The sequence below is a fragment of the Struthio camelus genome, chromosome 1 (genome assembly GCF_040807025.1).
Source record: "Struthio camelus isolate bStrCam1 chromosome 1, bStrCam1.hap1, whole genome shotgun sequence".
Lineage (NCBI taxonomy): Eukaryota > Metazoa > Chordata > Aves > Struthioniformes > Struthionidae > Struthio > Struthio camelus.
Window position 1 is genome coordinate 57,561,858 of NC_090942.1, and position 19,487 is coordinate 57,581,344.

Consider the following 19,487-nt stretch of genomic DNA (forward strand, 5'->3'; position numbering starts at 1 on the left):
CCCAAACTGGGAAGCACTTTGTAGATAGCACCAGCTACTGCTCTTCTCCCCTCCATCCCTATGCAAGCAAAGGAGCAAAGAAACTTCACACATCAGGGATGCAGCATTAGGAAAGAGCACAAAAAGGACCTAGAGCAGGGAGGAGGAACAGGAATGTTCTGAGGAAGCCACACCCTCCCATGGTTAACACAGTCATTGCTCTTCCCTTATGCGTTTTGTGATGCCGAATGTCAGTATCATAACACAGGAAAAAGAAACGGTCAGCAAGAATTCACTTGTCCTGCAGACTTGAGAAGAGTTCCTAAAACTGTGTATGTGTGTGCAAGATCTGGAGATATTTTTCTGCACTCTCACTGAACGTTACTTTTCATCCTTTCCCAAGCAATACAAGAACATGACGCTTCCCCTTGTCTTCCAGTTCTTGGGATGGAGCTCAGTACTCCCAGGTTCCCAGTGAAAGGGTCACTGGGTGCTGAATTCTGATTTTTGCTGGTCTGTCTATCAGTCGTAAATAGAACTAAATAAAAGATCACATATTTATTTCACAACAGAAGAGCTCCCCAGGCTGACATCATCATTGCTGCTACATCCCATGTGAAGACCTGACTGACTCTGCCTCCTGAAGCAGGCCCAGGGTGATCGACTTTGACAGGACGACTCTCTACTATCAAGCGATCCAAGACCAATGTTTTGTGTGTCTTCTGGGTTTGATCTCCCAGCCCCTCTTCCCTGGTAGTACCTGTTGCTGGTGAAATACAGGGACAGGATGCTCTACATATCTCTTGGATATAGAAAGATGAACTTCTCCAGCTGCTCCACCCAGGTGGAGTCCTTCCCGGCCCATCCGTTCCAGGCTCCCACCATGCCTCTCCTGATGAAAGAAGATCACAAGTGTGAGGTCAGGTATTGCTTCCCACCACCTCCTTGACTGACGCTTAGCAATCATTGCCAACAGATCACTACCACAGCCCGTTACCTTGGAGGCTCTTCCAAAGGAAGGCTCCCACCCCTCTGAACAGAAGGACAAATCAGGAGTCCCATATCTTAGATCTCTGCCATAGCCATTCCCCCTTTGAAGATGGGTAGTGATGGGGAATACTGGGCTGAAAATATCACTACTGATTTGAGGACTAGCATAGGAGTCAAGCTCTTTTTGGAAATACTGCCCTCACACTTAATTTGTTTCTGCACTGAGATCTGTATATGCCTATCATTTTATCATATGGCTGTAGCATCCAGAAATTCTAATTGTGAACTGAAATCCCACTGTGATCAGTGCTAAACATACCCTGCTGAGCCCATCATCATAACAAACGTACAGAGCATTTACCAAAGCAAACTTGACTCCTGTTCTTTCATTTGTCGGTCTACATCTTGGAACAAATGCTGTTCCCTTTCCCTTTCCTTTCCCAGTCACAGTCAGGCCAAACAGGTTGTTTTACTGATATACACATATACGTATATATAGTCTTCCTTTCTCCTATTTGCTGTGGTTTTTCTCTCATAGGTCCCATAGTCTCTATTTTATATCCTAGTAATGCATTTTAAAGTACCGAATAAGTGCTCTAGAGGGAGAAAACAACATGAGCCCCCTTTTCAGACTGAAAAATAAGTCCTCTCTCTTTTGGAGCCAGCAAGAATAACCCACATGTACCTATAAAACTGCTGCAGTGAGCAAATCACATACTCTCAGCCTTACCTCTACTTGCACATCCTGGTAATTTAATACCAGAATCCGTTTGCCAGTAAAGCAGGACTTCAGTTACTGGAGTGACTAGGCAAGTTCACTCCTAATGCTGTAAGTGCAAAGTATAGCAGTTCCCGCTATGTCATTTGCTTGTTCTTCTGGCACCAAACCAGGCATGTATTAGACTGAGATTTCCCTGCGTTCTCAGACATCTACTGCATCTTCCCTGAACACGCAGCTTGTACCCATATCTGCTATGCTCTCCTTGGCACTCTTCTGACCCAACCGACCATGGTTCCAGGTTCTGCCTTCAGTTCCTCCATACCTCTTGCTGTGTTGGATAAGTAACAGAAGATGGACAATTTTTCCAAGCAGACATACTTTCAACTGTAATAACAGCTGCACTCAGAGTACATTCAAGGACACTAGGAAACCAGACTTTTCAGACACAGTCTGCCAATGAGCTCTGTACCTCCCCTCTCCTCACTGCATCACCAGGCCCTATTCTTTTCTGGAGCCGAGAGCTTCTCAAATCTTTACACCAGGCATCTCATGGGGTAAGTCCTGCTTCCCTTGACTGTGCAAAGCATCGTAGAATTTTGTTTCTGGGGCCTCAACACAGCTCTAGCAAAGCCTCTCTGCTGAGATTTGCAGCACTTCCTATTGCTATCCAAAACAGATTCAGAAAATTCCTCTCAATTATATAACTATACAGATAAATCAACTACAAATTTAGGCTGCAAGGCCCACCAGCATACTAATGGGATTGGGATTCCAAGAACAGGTTCCCGGAGATATCCTTGTAGGGCTAAACTCCTTCTGTGGAAGGGTTTCTCACTGAGGAGTTCTTAAGGATAGTTTGTGTGTACCTTCTCTCCTTGGCTGTCATCCCTCAGGAAAATCTGCTTCTGCCTGGAGATGGAGGTTGTCTTGTAGTAGTCCACCAGCTTGTTTAGTGATTGGAATTTCTCCGTCCACAAGTAATAGTTACCCTTTGAATCCCTCATCACTTTGAAGTGCTGCACATCATCTTCATGCCTGGATCCGATTGGAAAAATAAGAGATCATCACCCGGATTGCAATTTCATCTTCTTCGGAAAAGTCTTTTCCAGAAGAGTGCCAAAGCTCCTTGCTGATGCTTCGCCAAATCTAGACTTCTAGAAAGTACAGCAAAGGCAGCCCCTGTACGTACTGGAGCTAGATGTGGCTCTGTATTTCAAAAGGCTCATCAATTTACAAATATGCAATGCTGCAGGACTGCCCAGTGACAAAGCACAGGGTTTTAGAGCTTCCTCTTTGAAATAAAGGTCAGAAGAGCTTTCAAGGCCACAAAAGGTAATAGCTTCATTCTGTACTTTGTATGAAAGACAGCAATACAGTTGTAGTCTCCTCACTAGCCTCTGCAGGTGCCTGCTAACACCTGGGTTGCATTGACTGTAAGAGATATGCCATACCTTTTCACGCCACATGCATCATAGCCACATACACATATACACATGAAGCTATACACTACATTTTATAATTGTATAATGCACAGTATAATATAGGACTACACACTCATCTCCTTACCCAAAAGAAATAAAAAAAGAATTATGAGGTGCAATTATAAGCCAAAATTAACAGTCCCACCTCCTGCCCTCGATTTCTCTCCTGTAGCTCCCCTCCCCCCCTGCCCTTACCTCTCATCTGATTTGAACAATTCCACTTTGCACCAGATGTGATCTGGTTTTGGTGTTAGCACAGTTTTGATCTAAACCTACTAGCCCTCTCCTAGATAATGCTGGGCCACGGTTAGGGGGACCATGTGGACCAGGAACCATTCCCAGTGAACTGCTTGAAAACAGCTGTCCTGTTCTGTGGGTGAGGAGAGTTTAGCCATATGGATCTGACCTCTGCCATGTTGCTTGTTCTCAGGGCCAGAGACTGTGCATGACTGTGCTTTTGGTGTAGATGCAGGCAAAGGCTCCTAGAATGGGAAGAGGTGGCTTGAGCCAGCCTCTGGGTTTGGAAAAAGGGGGTCACAGCAGAGTTACTATTCTTGGCAGAATGTTTTCCTTTATTTCTCCCAGATACTTTTTCGGTTCCCTGAATCAGAAAGTGCACACTGCTTGGAAAAGACATTGCTAATCAGTACTTTAATTTAAAACTGATTATCGATTGTTTGACTGAAAATCAGGAAACCAACCATCAGTTAACACTTCTGCTTTGAAGCAAGGGCTCTGAGAAAGGCTGGATTACAATAAATGGCTGAAATGCAGTTGGGCTGCTGGTGATTGAAAGCTATCCAACGGCTCTTTAGTGACCTCTGGGAAATAGGTTAATAATGTAACAGTCATCTCTTTATGGGTGGTAGTGGAATTGTTGGATCCAGTAACTGGAGCTGTCAGGCAAATAAAACAAACGGAAGGCACATGTTTTGCACTGTGGGAGATGTCCCATGTACCACTCTCTGCTTTGCTGCAGCTCTTTCGGAGAAGTAGGCCACAAGGGGATGCAGGTTTGAAATGGGGCATTCACTGTGTCACTTGAAAGAAAGCAGAAGCATCTGGGAATCAGATGCCTAATTTGTTCTCATCTGCAACACAGCAGCTCTGCCAGTTACTGACAGCATGCAAGCTTCCCGAGAGGCAATGTCACATCAGGATTCCTAATAAGAAGAGGCTAGGGAGACCATTAATCAGGAAAAGGACTAGGAAGATGCTGTAAGAAGCAGATACCTGACAGAGATGGAGAAGTCACCATGTGAGTTCTGACTGGCTCGGACAATGAAGGAACCAATTCCTTTGCTCATGAGGCTGCTCTCTGCTTCGTGGCGGGATATCCTCTCATCAAACCAGCTGTCAAGTGGGAAAAAATCATGGAGACGTGAATAAGGAGTTGAACTAAGGTAAGGAATAGAAAAGTTGAGGGTAGGGAGAATGTGAATAAGCAGGGTGGAGGAAAGGCAAAAGAAACAGATCAGAGGATCCTACATGATTCCCGCTGGCCACATACATACTAAGGTACAGGGTTATATTGGGTGCAGACCATTTTCTTTGAGCAGTAAAAGCACATAGGTGCAAAGAGAACAATGTGTGCTTTGGCCTGTTAGGAAGTAACACTCAGCTAAAAGTCAAGTTACAGGCACAGTACAGTAAGGTGTTAAAGCAATTTTAAATTACAAATGTGCACGTATATACACATACACACATCCTTCTCAGACATATATATCAAACAGCTTTTGGTAAACTGATTGCAAATTACTGGACTGTGATGGATATATTGCAAGGAACAAACATAAATTTTTAACAGAAGCAAGGCATGAAAGTTTCAGTACTCATAAATTGACTCTGGCAAGAGTTATAGTACCACAAGAATTGCAGAAACACAGAATATATAAGCACACTTATGTAAATTTAGCCAGATATAACAAACTGTTAGTATAAGACACTAGGCATATAATGAGGAAAGTCACAATAAATGGTAAAATAATAGAGTGGCAACTGCAATTTGTAAGTAGAGAAAAAAACAATGCTCACTAATATATGTTCACAGCTAATAAGTTCTATGCTTAATTGCCTGTATTCCATTAACATTATGGACTTACACTTTCACAAACTCTGTCATTTCCACTTTTGAAGTTCCTTATTCTTCTCCTTACTATCATCACAGTTTACCTAATTATCATTAGCAATCAATGGGATATCAGATCTTCATTAGCATTGCTAACTAGTATCAATGATTACTTGACAAAACAGAAATGGAAAAAAACGGCCCAGGAGACATAGAAAATAGGAGACAACTTTCTTCCCTACATCTGATTCTAGCAACTCGCCTGAACTACTTCAAATTGCAGACCTGCTACACTCCGAAAAGTGTCAAAGTGGAAACACTTCTTTCCATCTCTTTCTTTCCTCACAAGGAAAACATCATGAGAAAAATGCATGTGAAAAAAGAAAGTGCTAGTGTCCCTGTGTGATGCCATAGCCCTGTGAAAGAGTGAACAAGCATAGCTGACTGAGAGATCTCATCATCAAGAGGCCCAAAAGTACAAGCCTGTCTAGGAGAGAAAACCAATAATGTCTGTCAGCTCAGCCAGGCAGGCTGGCTTACGTCCAAACAGGTCCATAAATGCCACCTCTAAAGGGGACAGTGGCACTTACTTGTGGACCACAAGAATCCCTGCATGCTCCCAGTTTGCCTGCTCAGGACACCAGTGTGTGCAGCTTAGCAACAAACCAGGCTTGGTGCATGCTCTGCCTGCTCTCTCCTGAAATGCTGCAGCACTTTTTCAAAAGAGGAGGATTAAAGGGGCTGGAGCTTCAGGGAGGATTTCTGCCAATGGAAAGAAAAAGACTATAAAAATGACATGATTGGGTATATTTATTGCACAGGGCTGGACAACACATTCAACATGCATTTAAACTCGTATCACTCCTTCCTGAAAGCATGGTGTTATCTACCCAGTGGGAGAAATGGGGGCACGCCTGTCCTCTGACAGGTCTATGCTTGGGTGTGCAGTCACAAAGCTGGGAGAGGTGTGTGTGTGTGTGTGCGTGTGTGTGTCTTCTTGTGTGTGGGAGCAGAGCAACATGTCTGGTCTATCATTTCTGTCAGTCCATGAGTAACACCAGATGTCACAATCTCATGTAGCATTGCACTGACCTCTAGTGTATAGAGAGAAACTCACATACACTTTGCGGGGGAGAGGAAACGTGGATGGCAGGGTGGGGAACAGAGAGTTAATGTAGTTAAGAGTTGGGGAGGGAAGGGAGTTACATTTTTATAATTCGTTTTTAGAGAGATCTCTTGCTCTTCCTTTTGTGCTCAGCCTCTGTCTCCGTTGCCAAGACTTCACGTCATGACAATTCTCCTTCTGCCCAAGGAGAGCTAAATGCAGTTTCTGCCATATCCCAGTGACATCCCTCTGAGCAACAGTAGCAAAGGAGTCACTTGAGAGTGATATGGAGCGTTGGGTACCCTCCAGCTCTGAAAGAACAGAAGATGTTTCATGGCAGAAATAAGGGGCGCTAGCAGAACTGCATACAGTGTTATGAGTGTCTTTGCCAGTCCTTAATTGCAGTATATTATAATCAGTGCCTCCTCTATATTATTCTCCTATGGGCATGCACACACATAGATGTGCTCTTGACAGTACTCTGTGAAAACACGTAATGGTGATGCACGCAGTTTCTGTGGTGCTTACGGGGGAACGTGAAAATCAATGAAGTTCTTAGGAACGTAGCCCTCTTGACTTCTCAGCTCAGCTTTGTACCAGTCTTCCTGGGAGCTTAAAACCTGCAATGGAGAGATGGAAGGAATAAAAGTTTGCCCTGAGAAAGGCAAAAGTAACGAAGATACTAAGAGAAAACTAGAATTTATCCTAAGAATAGAAGACAACTCCACATATGTCCTCCCACCCACCCTCCTTGCAGCAGGGTTAGTGGCTGATGACCACTTCAGAGCAAACAAAGCTATGAGAAAGGCTGGGTGGAATCAGAGAGACTGCTTGTTAGCTTTATGCCTTCTGAATGCCTGTCCAGGTGGCTGGGGATGCAGTCTGCATGTCTCTGATGTCCGTGAGATGGAGAAATTCAGCTCTGAAGGACTTAATAGGGGTTTAAGGAGCTCTCTGTGCTGTTTTTAATGGTTAATATTGGAGCATATCAATTTCACAGGAGGAAAAAGAAAACTGTGAAAACTCTTCTGGAATTTATGTGCATGAAGGAAATATATAGCTATATCTATATGTGTTTGTGTTATGACTGCACACATGTTATCATGTGTTCTCATATGTCATTTCACAAGAGCGTATTTAGTGGGTTAAATCTTCAGCTTTCCTGAGATTTGTCAGGGTAGGTGAAATGAGGAAGCAAAAAGTGTTTGAAAGCCCCTGCTACACTTCCAAGATTGTGGGATAGCAGGCGGCCAGCCCACAGCGCACACGGGAGCAGCTTCAAGGAGCGTTCCGATTAATGTTGACTGGAAAGGTCCTTAGGGACTGCAGTGCAGGCCACAGACTGCCCCGATTCACCGCTCTCTGGCTGATGGTTCCTGATATGGCCCTAAGCTAGAGGGAGAGGACAGAAATATAGCCACATTGTGATTTTACTGCATATGTTGCGGTCCTTGGTGTTTTGTTTGACGTTCCAGCTCCTGGGATAGAATTCCTTTTTATAAAATGGAACATGTTTCTGTTCATTCTTGTTTTGTAAAGGATCTTCAAAGCACTAACCCTGACAGTTTTAAGAGGAGAAAGCAAGTGGAAAAGACTTAATTTAAAAACTATTGTTAACAATAATAATACTCGTAAGCCAATCTCATGATTTTAGGAGCTTAACCCATGAATTCTAACCACTTGGCATTGGCAATAGCACGTTCCTGTCTCTGGGGCTGATTCTCCATCGTGGCCTTTCCTGCCACACAGGCCTTTTTTACGCATGTGGATAGAGAAGGGTTGGGCAGTGGAGTTCCCTGCTTGTACAGCTGCTCCCTTCCCCATCCCTGGGTGCTGGATTATGGCTCCCTTTTGCTGCTCTAGTTAACCAGAGGGGACGATACCCATTCCTGCTAGCATTCAAGCCCTGCTATTTCCAGAACAAACCATTTGCTGGTTTGTGGTGCAGAGCTGGCAGGTTTCTGTGTGTCATTCTCTCAGAGAAGGATGTGAGGGGGGTGGGAGGGTGGATTTCCTCCTGTCACTACTGGTTGAGGGCCTCATGTTTCCTGTTTTCTAATCTCTACATCAATACTGTTCATCTTATCTCTTTCATAAAGACAACCAGCAGGTTGTGCAGGCAGCAGAAGGGGGCTCATGATGGGGTATGCATGTATGTGTGTACATGCCAGAAGGAGAGATGTTACTCAGGATAATTTACTATTACTGTGACTTGGGCTGCTAAGGTGTTATTTTTTTCACCTCAACGATGTTAAAGTAAGAGGCGGTCTGGCTTTTCTGGTAGTGAAGTCTCAGGGACAACTACTGCTATTACCACTCTTACTACTACTACTACTACTACTACTACTATTATGTAGCTGTTATTTCACACTTTTCAGCAATAGCTTAAAATGTGCTTTGAAAGAAAACTCTAGCTTATAATGATTTTATAGGAAGAGAAAGTGAGGAACAGAAGGAGAACTGATCTGGCCAACACCAACACCTCTGCCAGGGACTGAATGAAACCACAGTCTCCTAAGTAAGTGGCTATCAGGTAAAGATCGGGGACGGGGGGACATGGGGACTACTCTTGACTTAAGGAAGAATTATGAATGAGGTATCGAGTGAAGTGTTCCTCTACCCTAAAGAGAGGAAGTGATTTCTCCAGAGCACTTCTCATAGCTCTCTGGAGAAAATTTCTTAATAAATTCTCGATGCCACCAGCTTTGTCTAAGCTTCAAGAATTAAAAGGAGAACAAAATAAAAAGTGGTGGTGATGGAAGGGGCAAGGCTGAGAGCCAATATTAACTGGAACAGCTAGGACTGGAGAGGGAAAGATAAAAGTCTCCCTGGCAGAACACAAGTTTAGATCTTATTGTTGCACAACATCCCTTCGGCCAGTGAAGGAGGTGCGGGCCTTAGAAAGGAGTTATACTCATTCCTTTTCACCTGAAACAGAACAGCTATGCTGTGGGCTGAGAAGTGGCTAATTTGGGGTGGAGCAGCATGTGACTTCATCTGTGAGACTTCAGTAGGGTTAACAAGAACCGTTCTATAACAACAAATGCAAATCAGCTTTAAGGAGACTTTCACATGCTCTGTATTGCTGATGATCAACTGCCCTTCTGCCAGTTTGCCATTCCTCCACTGCTTAATTCTTGCTGGGATGGTATATAGAATTATTACCCCAGGGCCTCTTAAGCTCTTTCATTATGTGTGTAACAGATTATCTTGTGGACATTTCCTCTTCCATTTGCAATTGCCTAAAACCCCTGTGACAACTACAGTTAATTACTTACACTTAAAAGTTAGATGTAAGTTCTATAATGCATGAAAACCGTCTTTCTAACAGTTTAAGAGTTGGAAGTAAGGAAGACAGCAATCACTCCAGCCTACAGTCATCCTACCTATCTTTAGATGGAGTCACCCTAGACTACCTATAGAGTCAATGAAAAGAGATAGGCCCCTCAAAATCTGTCTGCCTAGGAACTGGATCTCTCCTCCAGCAAAGATGCTTATCCTTCCCTACCGATTTCTGGAGAATTGCAGGGCAACTATGTCCATAGTTTAGGGATCTAAAATTAAGTGGAGTGGACCTAGACTCAAGTGACCTGGGAGTTGTTACTTGACCAGTAGCAGACTCTATGGGAGACTTGTGTTCCATGTTTGTATCCCAGTTTATAGGTAGGTGTCTGGGACAATTTGTTTTATCAATGCAAATGGGAGCACAGCAAGATCTAGCTAAACTCTCAAAGCTAATAATTGTCCTTTAGTCAAACCTGGGGCTGCACTTACCTTTAACATATCCCCAGCCTGGAAGCTCAGCTCATCCTCTCCCGAAGCACTGAAATCAAACTTGGCGATGGCTTCCATACTGTATCTGGGTTGCAGAGCAAAGCTGGAAGAAGTGTTAGTTTGTCATCAACTGTGAGCTGCTCGGTCTGCTGAGTCTACCTTATAGCAACCTTACAGGCAATGCTGTGATGTGTACAAGGATGAGGGTGTACCAACCATTACTAGACAGTACATGCAAGACACTGAAAGACATTAGCAGCTAGAAGCAATAGCATGACCAAGAAGCTATACCCTACTCAAGTTAGTAATTCAAACAAACCAATGCATATACTCATTCCAAAAGATCTCTTTCTCCCCAGCAATCTCATAGAAAGGTTTGCACGCTTCACCCAAATAAGTTGGTAGTAGGGAAAACTTTCTAAGCAAACCAAGCACTACTCTGTCACAGTTCCCAATGAAGCAAGTGACTCTGCATGCATTTTCCCTCTTCAATGACTTACTCTTTATCCCAGGAGAAAGGCAAACTGTGGACAAAAGGAACAGCCTGCAATATATATCATTCTTTCTTGGACATGTGCCACAATACTGAAGGTTAAAAGATACTTTTCTGTGTGATGGCTTAGCATGGGTAACCACAACTTTCAAGTAGGGAAAACTGCTCTGCAGAAAGGCTGCATTCCTTGTTTCAGAGCATGCAGAGTGTGAAGCTGTAGCACTGACAAACTTAAGGCATGTACATACCATACCTCAATGTTCATAACTTAGGAGCTTGAAATGTACCAGACAGCCCTGCAAACCAAAGCCTGCTTTTCATCAACAGAGCAGATGTGGCAGGGGAAACAGCAACATGAGCTTCGCTTCTTCACCACTTCCTGCTCACATAACTCAGACGTACCCCAGCAGGACCACTTCTATGATCAAGAGAGTTATTCATTTCCCATGGCTGGTTCACGATCCCTGCAGCCCAACGGCTGAGACTGCCAGTGGCAAGACGAGAAATAGCTGGGTAGTGCCACTTTTAAGCAAGTGCACTGCTAGCAGATCTTCTTGCAATCCACTTTGTGAAGGTCACCAGACATCTCCAACATAGAAGTAACGTTCATAGTTACTAAGCTAGGTTCATCTGGAAGCAATGATTTTGAAGTCAAAGGCTCCATTACCTAATGTCACCTCCCACAAAAGCACCAAGGCTGTATGCCTGGGGAAGAACTGCCAACTTGCCCGATCCAAATGTTCTTAACCAGAAAGCCCTAGAAAGAAACCGTACTGACAACAACTCTAGTTCAGATGCTATTTCCCGAGTCTCCTGTTAGGACTGAGACAGGACCTCAGGTGAAACTGAGCAAGCTCCAGAATCAAGCCACCTTTAAATCAGTGGGCTACTGTAACCCTCCTTCTCTGTAACCTCTGCTGTAAGCTTCCCACCAACCAGGCAGCAACCCAGGGTTTTAGCTGCCTGTGTATCAAGGATCCAGGGCCCTCCTTTGATATGGCACAGCTGTGTAACCTTGACTTAGACTGTGGGGAAAGAACTAGGAGAAAATCTGTAGAGAGATAAGAAGGGCAAAAACTACATACAGATGTAGGATTGTTGAGATGGGATCGTCCGTAGCGCAAGGATTCAAGAGGGAAAACACCAGCATGGAAAGATCTAAAATCTTGGAGGAAAAAGCCAAGAGGATTATTCAAGATAGTCAGTCTAGCTGGGGACTAGTCAAGGATCATCAGGGATCCTTGACTAGGACCATCAAGGATCAACTCATTTAGCTGAGTTCTCAGTGCCACCAGTGCTGACAGAGCTAGCGGCAGATGGCAACTCAGCACCACTGAGGATTAGTCCCAGGAAGCCATGGAGGCTGACTCTTCCCCTCCTGACTGATGCTTGCCTGGCAAGCAAAGATTCTTCGGGTGCCTTTACAGGGGTGGTGAGCATGCCAATGCATAGCCTAATAGTTGATTAAATCCTAGCTAGCTTCTTTGTGGGTTAGCCAACAAATAATTGTTTTATACTGTTAAGTTATATGTCTCCTGCTTGCTGAGTCCCTTTGCACCTAGCTAAAGACGCCCAGACAAAACAACCCATAAGAAGGACCATAATGCCACTGGAGATTAATTCTGAGACTTGTTACATCTCATATCTATAAAAATATAAAAGGATCTTCACATGCTTCTCCTTGGATTCTGTTAGCACCCTCTTTTTGGTGCTTATTATAGGTGAATTTGTATTCCTGTGACTGATGTGACTGATTCCTGTGACTATGCAGTGCCAAGGCAAAGTGGTTAGTAATCCACAGGCAGCTCTGTCCGTTCAGTATGAACCTGTCTTATAGCGATTGTGGTTGTTTCAGCGTACACAGATCAGTCGTGATCTGCTATCAGCCTGCTATTCCAGTCCACTGCCTTCCAGTTTTGTCAGTATGCATCCATACTGAACTGTACCACCCTATGTTTTAACAATGATGCGCTTTATTGTCATTCTTCAGCTTCCCAGCTATTCCAGACCTTTTCACCCTTTTGTCTCTCAATCCACTTACTGATGCTCTTTTAACTCTTGCTCTGGATACCCTTTGCTATCTCTCAAGCAGACCTGCAAACGTAACTTACGTTTGCTCTCTGATTGTCGCATTCCTATTCCAGGCCATTTGTGTAACTCCACAGATGCAACTCAGACTTGATCTGACTGCCTATTCTAGCAGTGACATTCTTGGAGCTTCAGTTTGTAACCTCCCACAGCCAATGTGAGCCGCTTGCACACTAATAGAGCATGGGGGTATTAAACAGAAGCAGAACTAACCATTGAGGGAACTAGACAAACAATGATATTCTTTTCATGGAAGAGAATCAAAGAAAAAGACCAAAGGAGAATTACTTTAATAAAGGAGTTTTTTCAGTGTTTTATCTTGTAGTGCTGAGCTGTTGCAGAGGGATCAGAGCCAACAGTGCAAATGAATCCTGGAACTCCTAAATGTAGAGCATTAATCTCGGAAAAAAATAAAGTTGTTAAAAACAATAAACTCTGTTTCAATACAGATCCTTTCTTTGATTTTTTCCCTTAGTAACAGGAGAGACAGGCGGGCTTCTCTCTGTAGGAGGCCAGTGGGGAGAGAGCCTTGCATTTTTCCGTATCCCAGGCATTAGAAATGATACTGGAGAGCTGACCCCCTCAAAAAGGAGAAAGGTTTGCGAAACAGTTAAAATCTCCTCTCTCACCTCTTTTTCAATTTCAGCAATCCCAACCTCGAGGAGAGACCAAGAGACAGATACCTCTTCAAACAACCTAACACATGGATTAAATGTGCTTTTCATTGCCAGAGGCTGGATTTAGAAGTGACTCAAATGCCATACACAGTGTTGGCTGTGTTGATAAATCAGCAATGCAGTAATGCTGTGGCCTTAAGCTCTTCCCCCACCAACTACTAAAGCAACACTCGCCAATAATCCTGTCTTTGAACTCCAGCCTACCACTTTTCATCACCTGAACTTCAAACCATTTCTGTTTTTCTGATCCTGTTCCTCCCTCCATCTGTAACTCGAGAATCCTTGCTCTGCACAGTCAGTGCTGGGCTCTCATGAAAACTCTCCTGCCAGGGGCCCATTCTTTCCCTGTCTGCATGTGTGTCTCCGAGCACCACCTCTGTGACATAGCGGGATGAGAATGCTTTTGCTATTGTCATAACTTACATTTGTTAAGCACCTTTTATCCCAAAAGACAGCACTGCAGTTTGCAGACAGAGACCTAGACTCCACTTTTAACTGCATGGGGCAACTCCTTTAAGCTTTCGAGTAACCAAGGACAATTTTAGGCTGTGCATAATGTTGATGTGAAAATCGTCTCTGTACAGAGTTTAGCATGTTTATGCTAATGTTATGCTATGCAACGTTTAAGGAGGCTTTTTCATGTCTGAGTGTGAGTTGACCAGTACCAATATTTTGAGCTGGCTCTCTGCATGGAGGTAACTTTTCTCTGTGGTTCCCCGTTGCAATGAGGTGCGTGCAAGAGGTATATGACTACTGCCCTCCTGTGCGATGAACGTAGCAGAAGATTCGCAAAAGGAGAAGTGAAACACAACTTGGATTTGAGGCTACTAAGGAGGTATTTTAGTTTGGCAGAATGCCATTCCCTGAGCAAGAACATCAGCATCTCTCCGTTGACGAGAAGAGCCAAGGCCTAAATCATGTCAGCAAGCAACGTAGTCTGACAGCAGCACCCCAAAGAGTTTAACGTTATTACTCACACCAAATTGGGTCAAAATTCTGTTATAACAATGCCAGAGGAGGCCACCACCTACTAAGAGTTTATCACGCAGGGACTGCCCTGGCTTAGCCTTGCTCAGTCTCACGTATTAAGATCACAGAAGGAGGGCATGGTTGCAACAACGTGCCTGCTTAACAGAGCCATGCAAACAAAAGTCTGATTTTCATGCCTGCAGCACGCACATCTCCAGCCTGCAGCTTCACCCAGTGAGGTTTCACACTGATAAATACAGCAGGAGCTATTGTGTCTTTGTTTGGCTCTGCAAGAACAACCTTTAGGACTGATGGGCAACCAGGGACAGAATTCAGCCCTGAACATCTGTATAAAAACTCCAGACAATATTTCAGCAAAAACAATGGAGAAGGCACCCAGCTATCTAGAAGAGCTGTGATAGATAAAAGCATTGCTTTCTCAGCTAAGCTACATACAAGCACCATGGGAATATTTTGTTCCAAAAACACAAGCCTCTTCCTACTAGGTTAACAGTGCAGCTCTGCTGACTGTCAGTGATAAGAGTGTAAAATTTATAAGGGAGAACAAGTCACTGAAACTCTCAGCACTGCTGCATTTAAGTCTTGGCTATCCTGCCATCCAGAGGAACACATAGCCCTGAGCTTGGCCCCTGTACATTGCCCAGATGCAATAAGCCTCCTAGGAATGAGATTCCCAGAACAAGCAAATTTTCAGGACTCCACAACCAACGGTAGTTGGTAAGAAATGTCCCAGACTACGATGGGAATTAGTCTCCCCTGGGGACCTTCGGCCTTCTGTGTTCCTTCCAGTCAAGACAGAGAAGAGCTGTGCAGCACCACTGGAAGCTTATGCAAGGGCAGCACCAAATAGAGAATCATAATACTGTGCAATATTGTGAGACTATAAAGCCACGCAGCACTGGCAAGGTTGGTGTGGAGGACTAGTGTGGGGAGAAGCATCTACGTTTGCTCACCTCCTCCCTGTTTCTAGCTAGTCAGATTTGGCTGAGGCACAGGGATTTGTCCTGTGGAAGTGGCAGAACAAGATGGCACTGGGATCCCATGCTCTTCCCTACCCTGCAGGACTTCTTTGCCTCCCTCCTCCAAATCCCCACCTTCCTCCCTAGTACCTTTTCCGCACAGCTTCCTCCACTCATGACTTAGATCCACATTCACCCCATACCTTGTAGCAGCTCTTCTCTGTTCTGGCGCTTTGCTAGAAAGCAGGAGGCGCGTTACCAGCTACGGGAAGGGAGTGAAAGAGAGCTCAGCCCATTTCAGGCTCCTCCTTTCCGTGACAGGGTGTCACATTGGTAATGAGTCCAACTCTGCGGAGAAGGATGGTCAGGAGTGGGCATGGAGGATAGAGGTGGTGGCACAGAATAGTATTTTTTGCAGGACAGAGTGCAGCATGGACCATTATCAGTTTCTAATGTTGGAAATATTTGGTATGACATGTATTTACAATCTTGGTGCTGCCCTTTGCTGCCACCCGTTCCCAGCCTGGTTCAACAGCCAAATAAAGGAGGCTAGTGTCCCTCAGAAAGTGGAAGTTCTACCCAAATAAGGAAAATAGAAAAGTGCGCAGGTCTGGCAAGTTAAATGAGAAACCATAATAAGTCCGTTGAAAAGCATATCTTGAGGAACAAGTAGCCGAAGACATAAAAACAAGCAATAAAATCATTTTCAAAGCCATCAGAAGCAGGAAGCCAGCCAGAATGTCTGTAGGGCTGATAAATGATTGAAATGTAAAAAGAGTGCTCAAAGAAGATAACGATGAGGCAGAAAAGCTAAATGAATTCTCTGCATCTGTGTTCCCTTCAAAGGGATGTAAGGAGGTCCCCACACTGGGGCTTTTCTTTGTGGAGAAAGGCCAGGGAAACTCTCTCAAGCTGAAGAATTGGTAGAGAGGTTTTAGGACAAATCAGTAAATGAACAAGAATAAATCCAAGGTTTAGATATTTTAGAAATCTTGACTGAAAACTAACTTGAATATGAAATAGTAAAGGCTGAGCAACTAAACTGTGGCATACAACCCTGGACCTAACATGGCCTCAGCAGTAGAAGGAAGGGCTTTGGGGGGAAGGGAAGAGAAGGAGGGGCTCAAAGGATCAAGAAGTCTAACTTCTGTATGCCTGAAATTAATAGAAACTATAACGAAGAAAAGAGTTACTGTGCATAAGAGAGAGATGACATAGCGAGTGCCCCTCCTATAGCTTCTGTGGAAGCAAGTCATACTGCACAAATCTGATGAAGTTCTTTGAAGGAGCTGATGAGCATGTGGATGTGGGTGATCATTTGATAAAATGTACTCACATTTCTAAATTGCTTTTGACAAGGTCACTCGCCAAAGACTCTTAAGAAACCTCCTAAGCTCTCACAGAATAAGAGGAAAGGTCCTACAGAGGATTAACAACCGATTAAAAGTTAGGAAACAACTTGAATGAACAGTTCAATATATTCACAAACGATCTGGAAAAAAAATGAAGTGACAAAGCTTACTGATGAGGAAAAAAAATAAGCAGGTTAATACAAATTAAATCTGACCATGACTACTTGCAGATGGTTTCCAGAATACTGTTAAAATGAAAGGTGAACCTCAGTGCTGATAACTGCAAAGTAACGGACATGGGAATAAACAACTGTAAATATACAAACACAGTGAGGGACTCAAAATTAACAATGACCACTCAGGAAAGATACCTTTGGGTTGCTGTGGATAGCTCTATCAAAGTGCCAGCTCAGTGGAGGGCAGAAAGGCAAACAGGTTAGGAAATGTCAGGAAACAATAGAGAACAAAACAGGAAGCAACATCATGTCACCTTACAAATCTATAGGGCATCTGTCTGAATATTTGTAACTTGAATATGGCAGCTAGTTCTCATCTCTGCATCTAAAATATGGAGATGGTAGTATAAGAAATAGTACAGAGAAGGTAATTAAGGATGATCAATGAACTGGAAAGGTTCTGAACAAGGAAGGGCCAAACTAAACAGACTAGGACTGTGGGGGAAAAAAAGAAAGATGACAGAGGGGTAAGTGCAATAGCAGCGTGGAAAAAAATGAGAATCATGGAGAAGGCAAACAAAAAATTGTTTTCCATATCCATTTCTCATAATACATATGCACTAGGAACGCATCCTCAAGAACGCTGGGATCCGGGAGGCCCCAATGAAGAAAGCTTCGCTGTGTACTTGCCCTGTTTTCACCCTCTTTCACTGACCTGCTCTTGCTGGGCACAGCATAGCAGGCTATGTGGAACTTAAACCTGAACTGTTTCATCCTTTCTTATGAGTTACGGTACTTCACAAAATAGCCACCCCGCCACTGTGCTAGTCTAAGATAATCAGTCCAGCAGTAAGCAGTGGCTGTCTCCACTTGCACTAGCCAGTCTCTCCCTTTGCGAGGGAAAAATCTCCCTAGATTAGCTGTTAGTGGAAACAGAGCTAGGCTATTCATTAGGAAGCACTCCCACCAGCAAGAGGCAGAAGCAATGAGATTTCCCTCTGCAGAGCAAAACCTCAACATATATTGCTGAAAAAATATTGAGGTGCAGGAAGCAAAGGGCCATAAAAAGAGTATAGCCAGCTCTTCTCATGTTGTGAAAAGTCTCACATGTTGCTATCTTCGTGCACATCAGGAATATAAACTTCTGTTTAGGCAGGTGGGACAACAACCCTCATTGTCTTCTGGGTTTTAAGCTATGTTCATTTTCATGCTCTGTGCATGGCCTGACAGATTACATTACATTACACATCATCATGACCCATTTTCTCTGTTTTTACCACGACGTGATCTAATGGGCCCCCCAGCAAGAGACCTGCTGTGATCTGTCACTCACGCTTGCTGCCTGGCAATGTCATAAAATGCTGGCTCACTTTCTGTTAGGTAGCCAGAACTATATATTAATATTTCTAAAGTCAAGCCATAAAAGAAGTGGCTTTCTATACCATAAATAAAAGAATCGATAGTGGCAAGCCCTCAACAACGAGAGAGAGAGGAAATCACTCTTTTCTCTTTCTTCTCCATTACTGTACACTCTTCCCCTCTCACAGTTACGTTAGTGTGTTAACCTCTTCACCAAACAGAATATATGCATCACAGCTATGTCAAAAATATGAAGAAATACTCAGACACTTAAGCATAATTAATGGCAATAGACTTTATGGAAAGGATATTAGACCCCATGCTTCCATGTTTCAGGATAAAACCCAACCCAGGCAGACAGATTATTCCACAACTACCTGCTGCAGACTTGCACCTTCCTCAGGAGTACGTGCTAGTGGCCCAGTCAGATATGGGATAGCTGAACTATGGGTATAATATAGACTGGGAAATCCTAGGTTTAGAAAGCTTGATTCAGATAAACTTGCACACGGCTTGATGCTTAGCTGAACGATCCAATATACATTTATCTGCAAACTTGTCAGAAAACTGCCTAAGAACAAATTATATCACATTTTAGTCATTTCTTGCTGGGCTGGAGATGTCAAGAGAAGAAACTTTTTCCAAGGCATTTTATTTGCTTTACTTTCTATCTGAGAAGCATAGCAGTAGCCAGATAGAAAAGGGAAAAGAAAAAAGAAAGGAAAAAAGGACTGTTTTCAATAAAACATATAAATCAAATATTCTGCCTACTCCAAATGGTCTGGGTTGATAATACATGAACGATTAAGTGGCTAGGTTTTGTTTGTTCTCAGTGTAAACGACTTCCCCATGTTCTTAATCAGTTTGCCCCCAGAAAGTAACATTGCCAACAAGAGAGACAGAAGTGGAGTGTGGAAACAAGGGAGATTTCAATTGCTATGTTTTGTTGTAAGTAATAACTCAGCAGCTGTGGATTTGGGAGTAGCAGGGCAGTAAATCCACATAAAGCTGAATGTTATGAATGGAAACTGTCTAGTTTTTCCTGATCTCCCATCTATTCATGTCCCACACTCAGATGTGCTCCATACACAGCAATTCATCGTCTCTCACCACTTTGCTTCCTGCAAACAGCTGCTCAGGCTGTCCGCAGTGACAGGTCATTAGTGGGCAGTTATTTTTTCAGGACTGAGTGCACAGGAGTGGCAGTGCTATAAAAGCTTCTCTGCAGAGCTCCATGAACTGATCTGGGCAGAGCTGTGTCCCAATTTGCTATGC

The 19,487-nt window shown here is 43.7% G+C and overlaps 1 protein-coding gene across 7 annotated transcripts in view; it reads right to left on the reverse strand.

Moving 5' to 3' along the window:
- Positions 1-19,487, reverse strand: part of GRAP2 (GRB2 related adaptor protein 2) — a 41,871-nt gene that overhangs the window by 4,230 nt on the left and 18,154 nt on the right. For 3 of the 7 annotated variants that reach the window (XM_009665244.2, XM_009665245.2, XM_068941538.1), the window contains exons 2-6: positions 10,119-10,221; positions 6,873-6,964; positions 4,405-4,524; positions 2,557-2,725; positions 740-871 (exon numbers count right to left, since the gene is read on the reverse strand). In XM_009665244.2, the coding sequence (XP_009663539.1) occupies positions 740-871; positions 2,557-2,725; positions 4,405-4,524; positions 6,873-6,964; positions 10,119-10,196 (591 nt within the window). In that variant the 5' untranslated portion in view covers positions 10,197-10,221. Of the gene's footprint in view, positions 1-739; positions 872-2,556; positions 2,726-4,404; positions 4,525-6,872; positions 6,965-10,118; positions 10,222-15,475; positions 15,674-19,487 lie in introns of those variants that run through there. The other 4 variants (XM_068941549.1, XM_068941515.1, XM_068941524.1 and 1 more) reach the window with 3 other exon arrangements.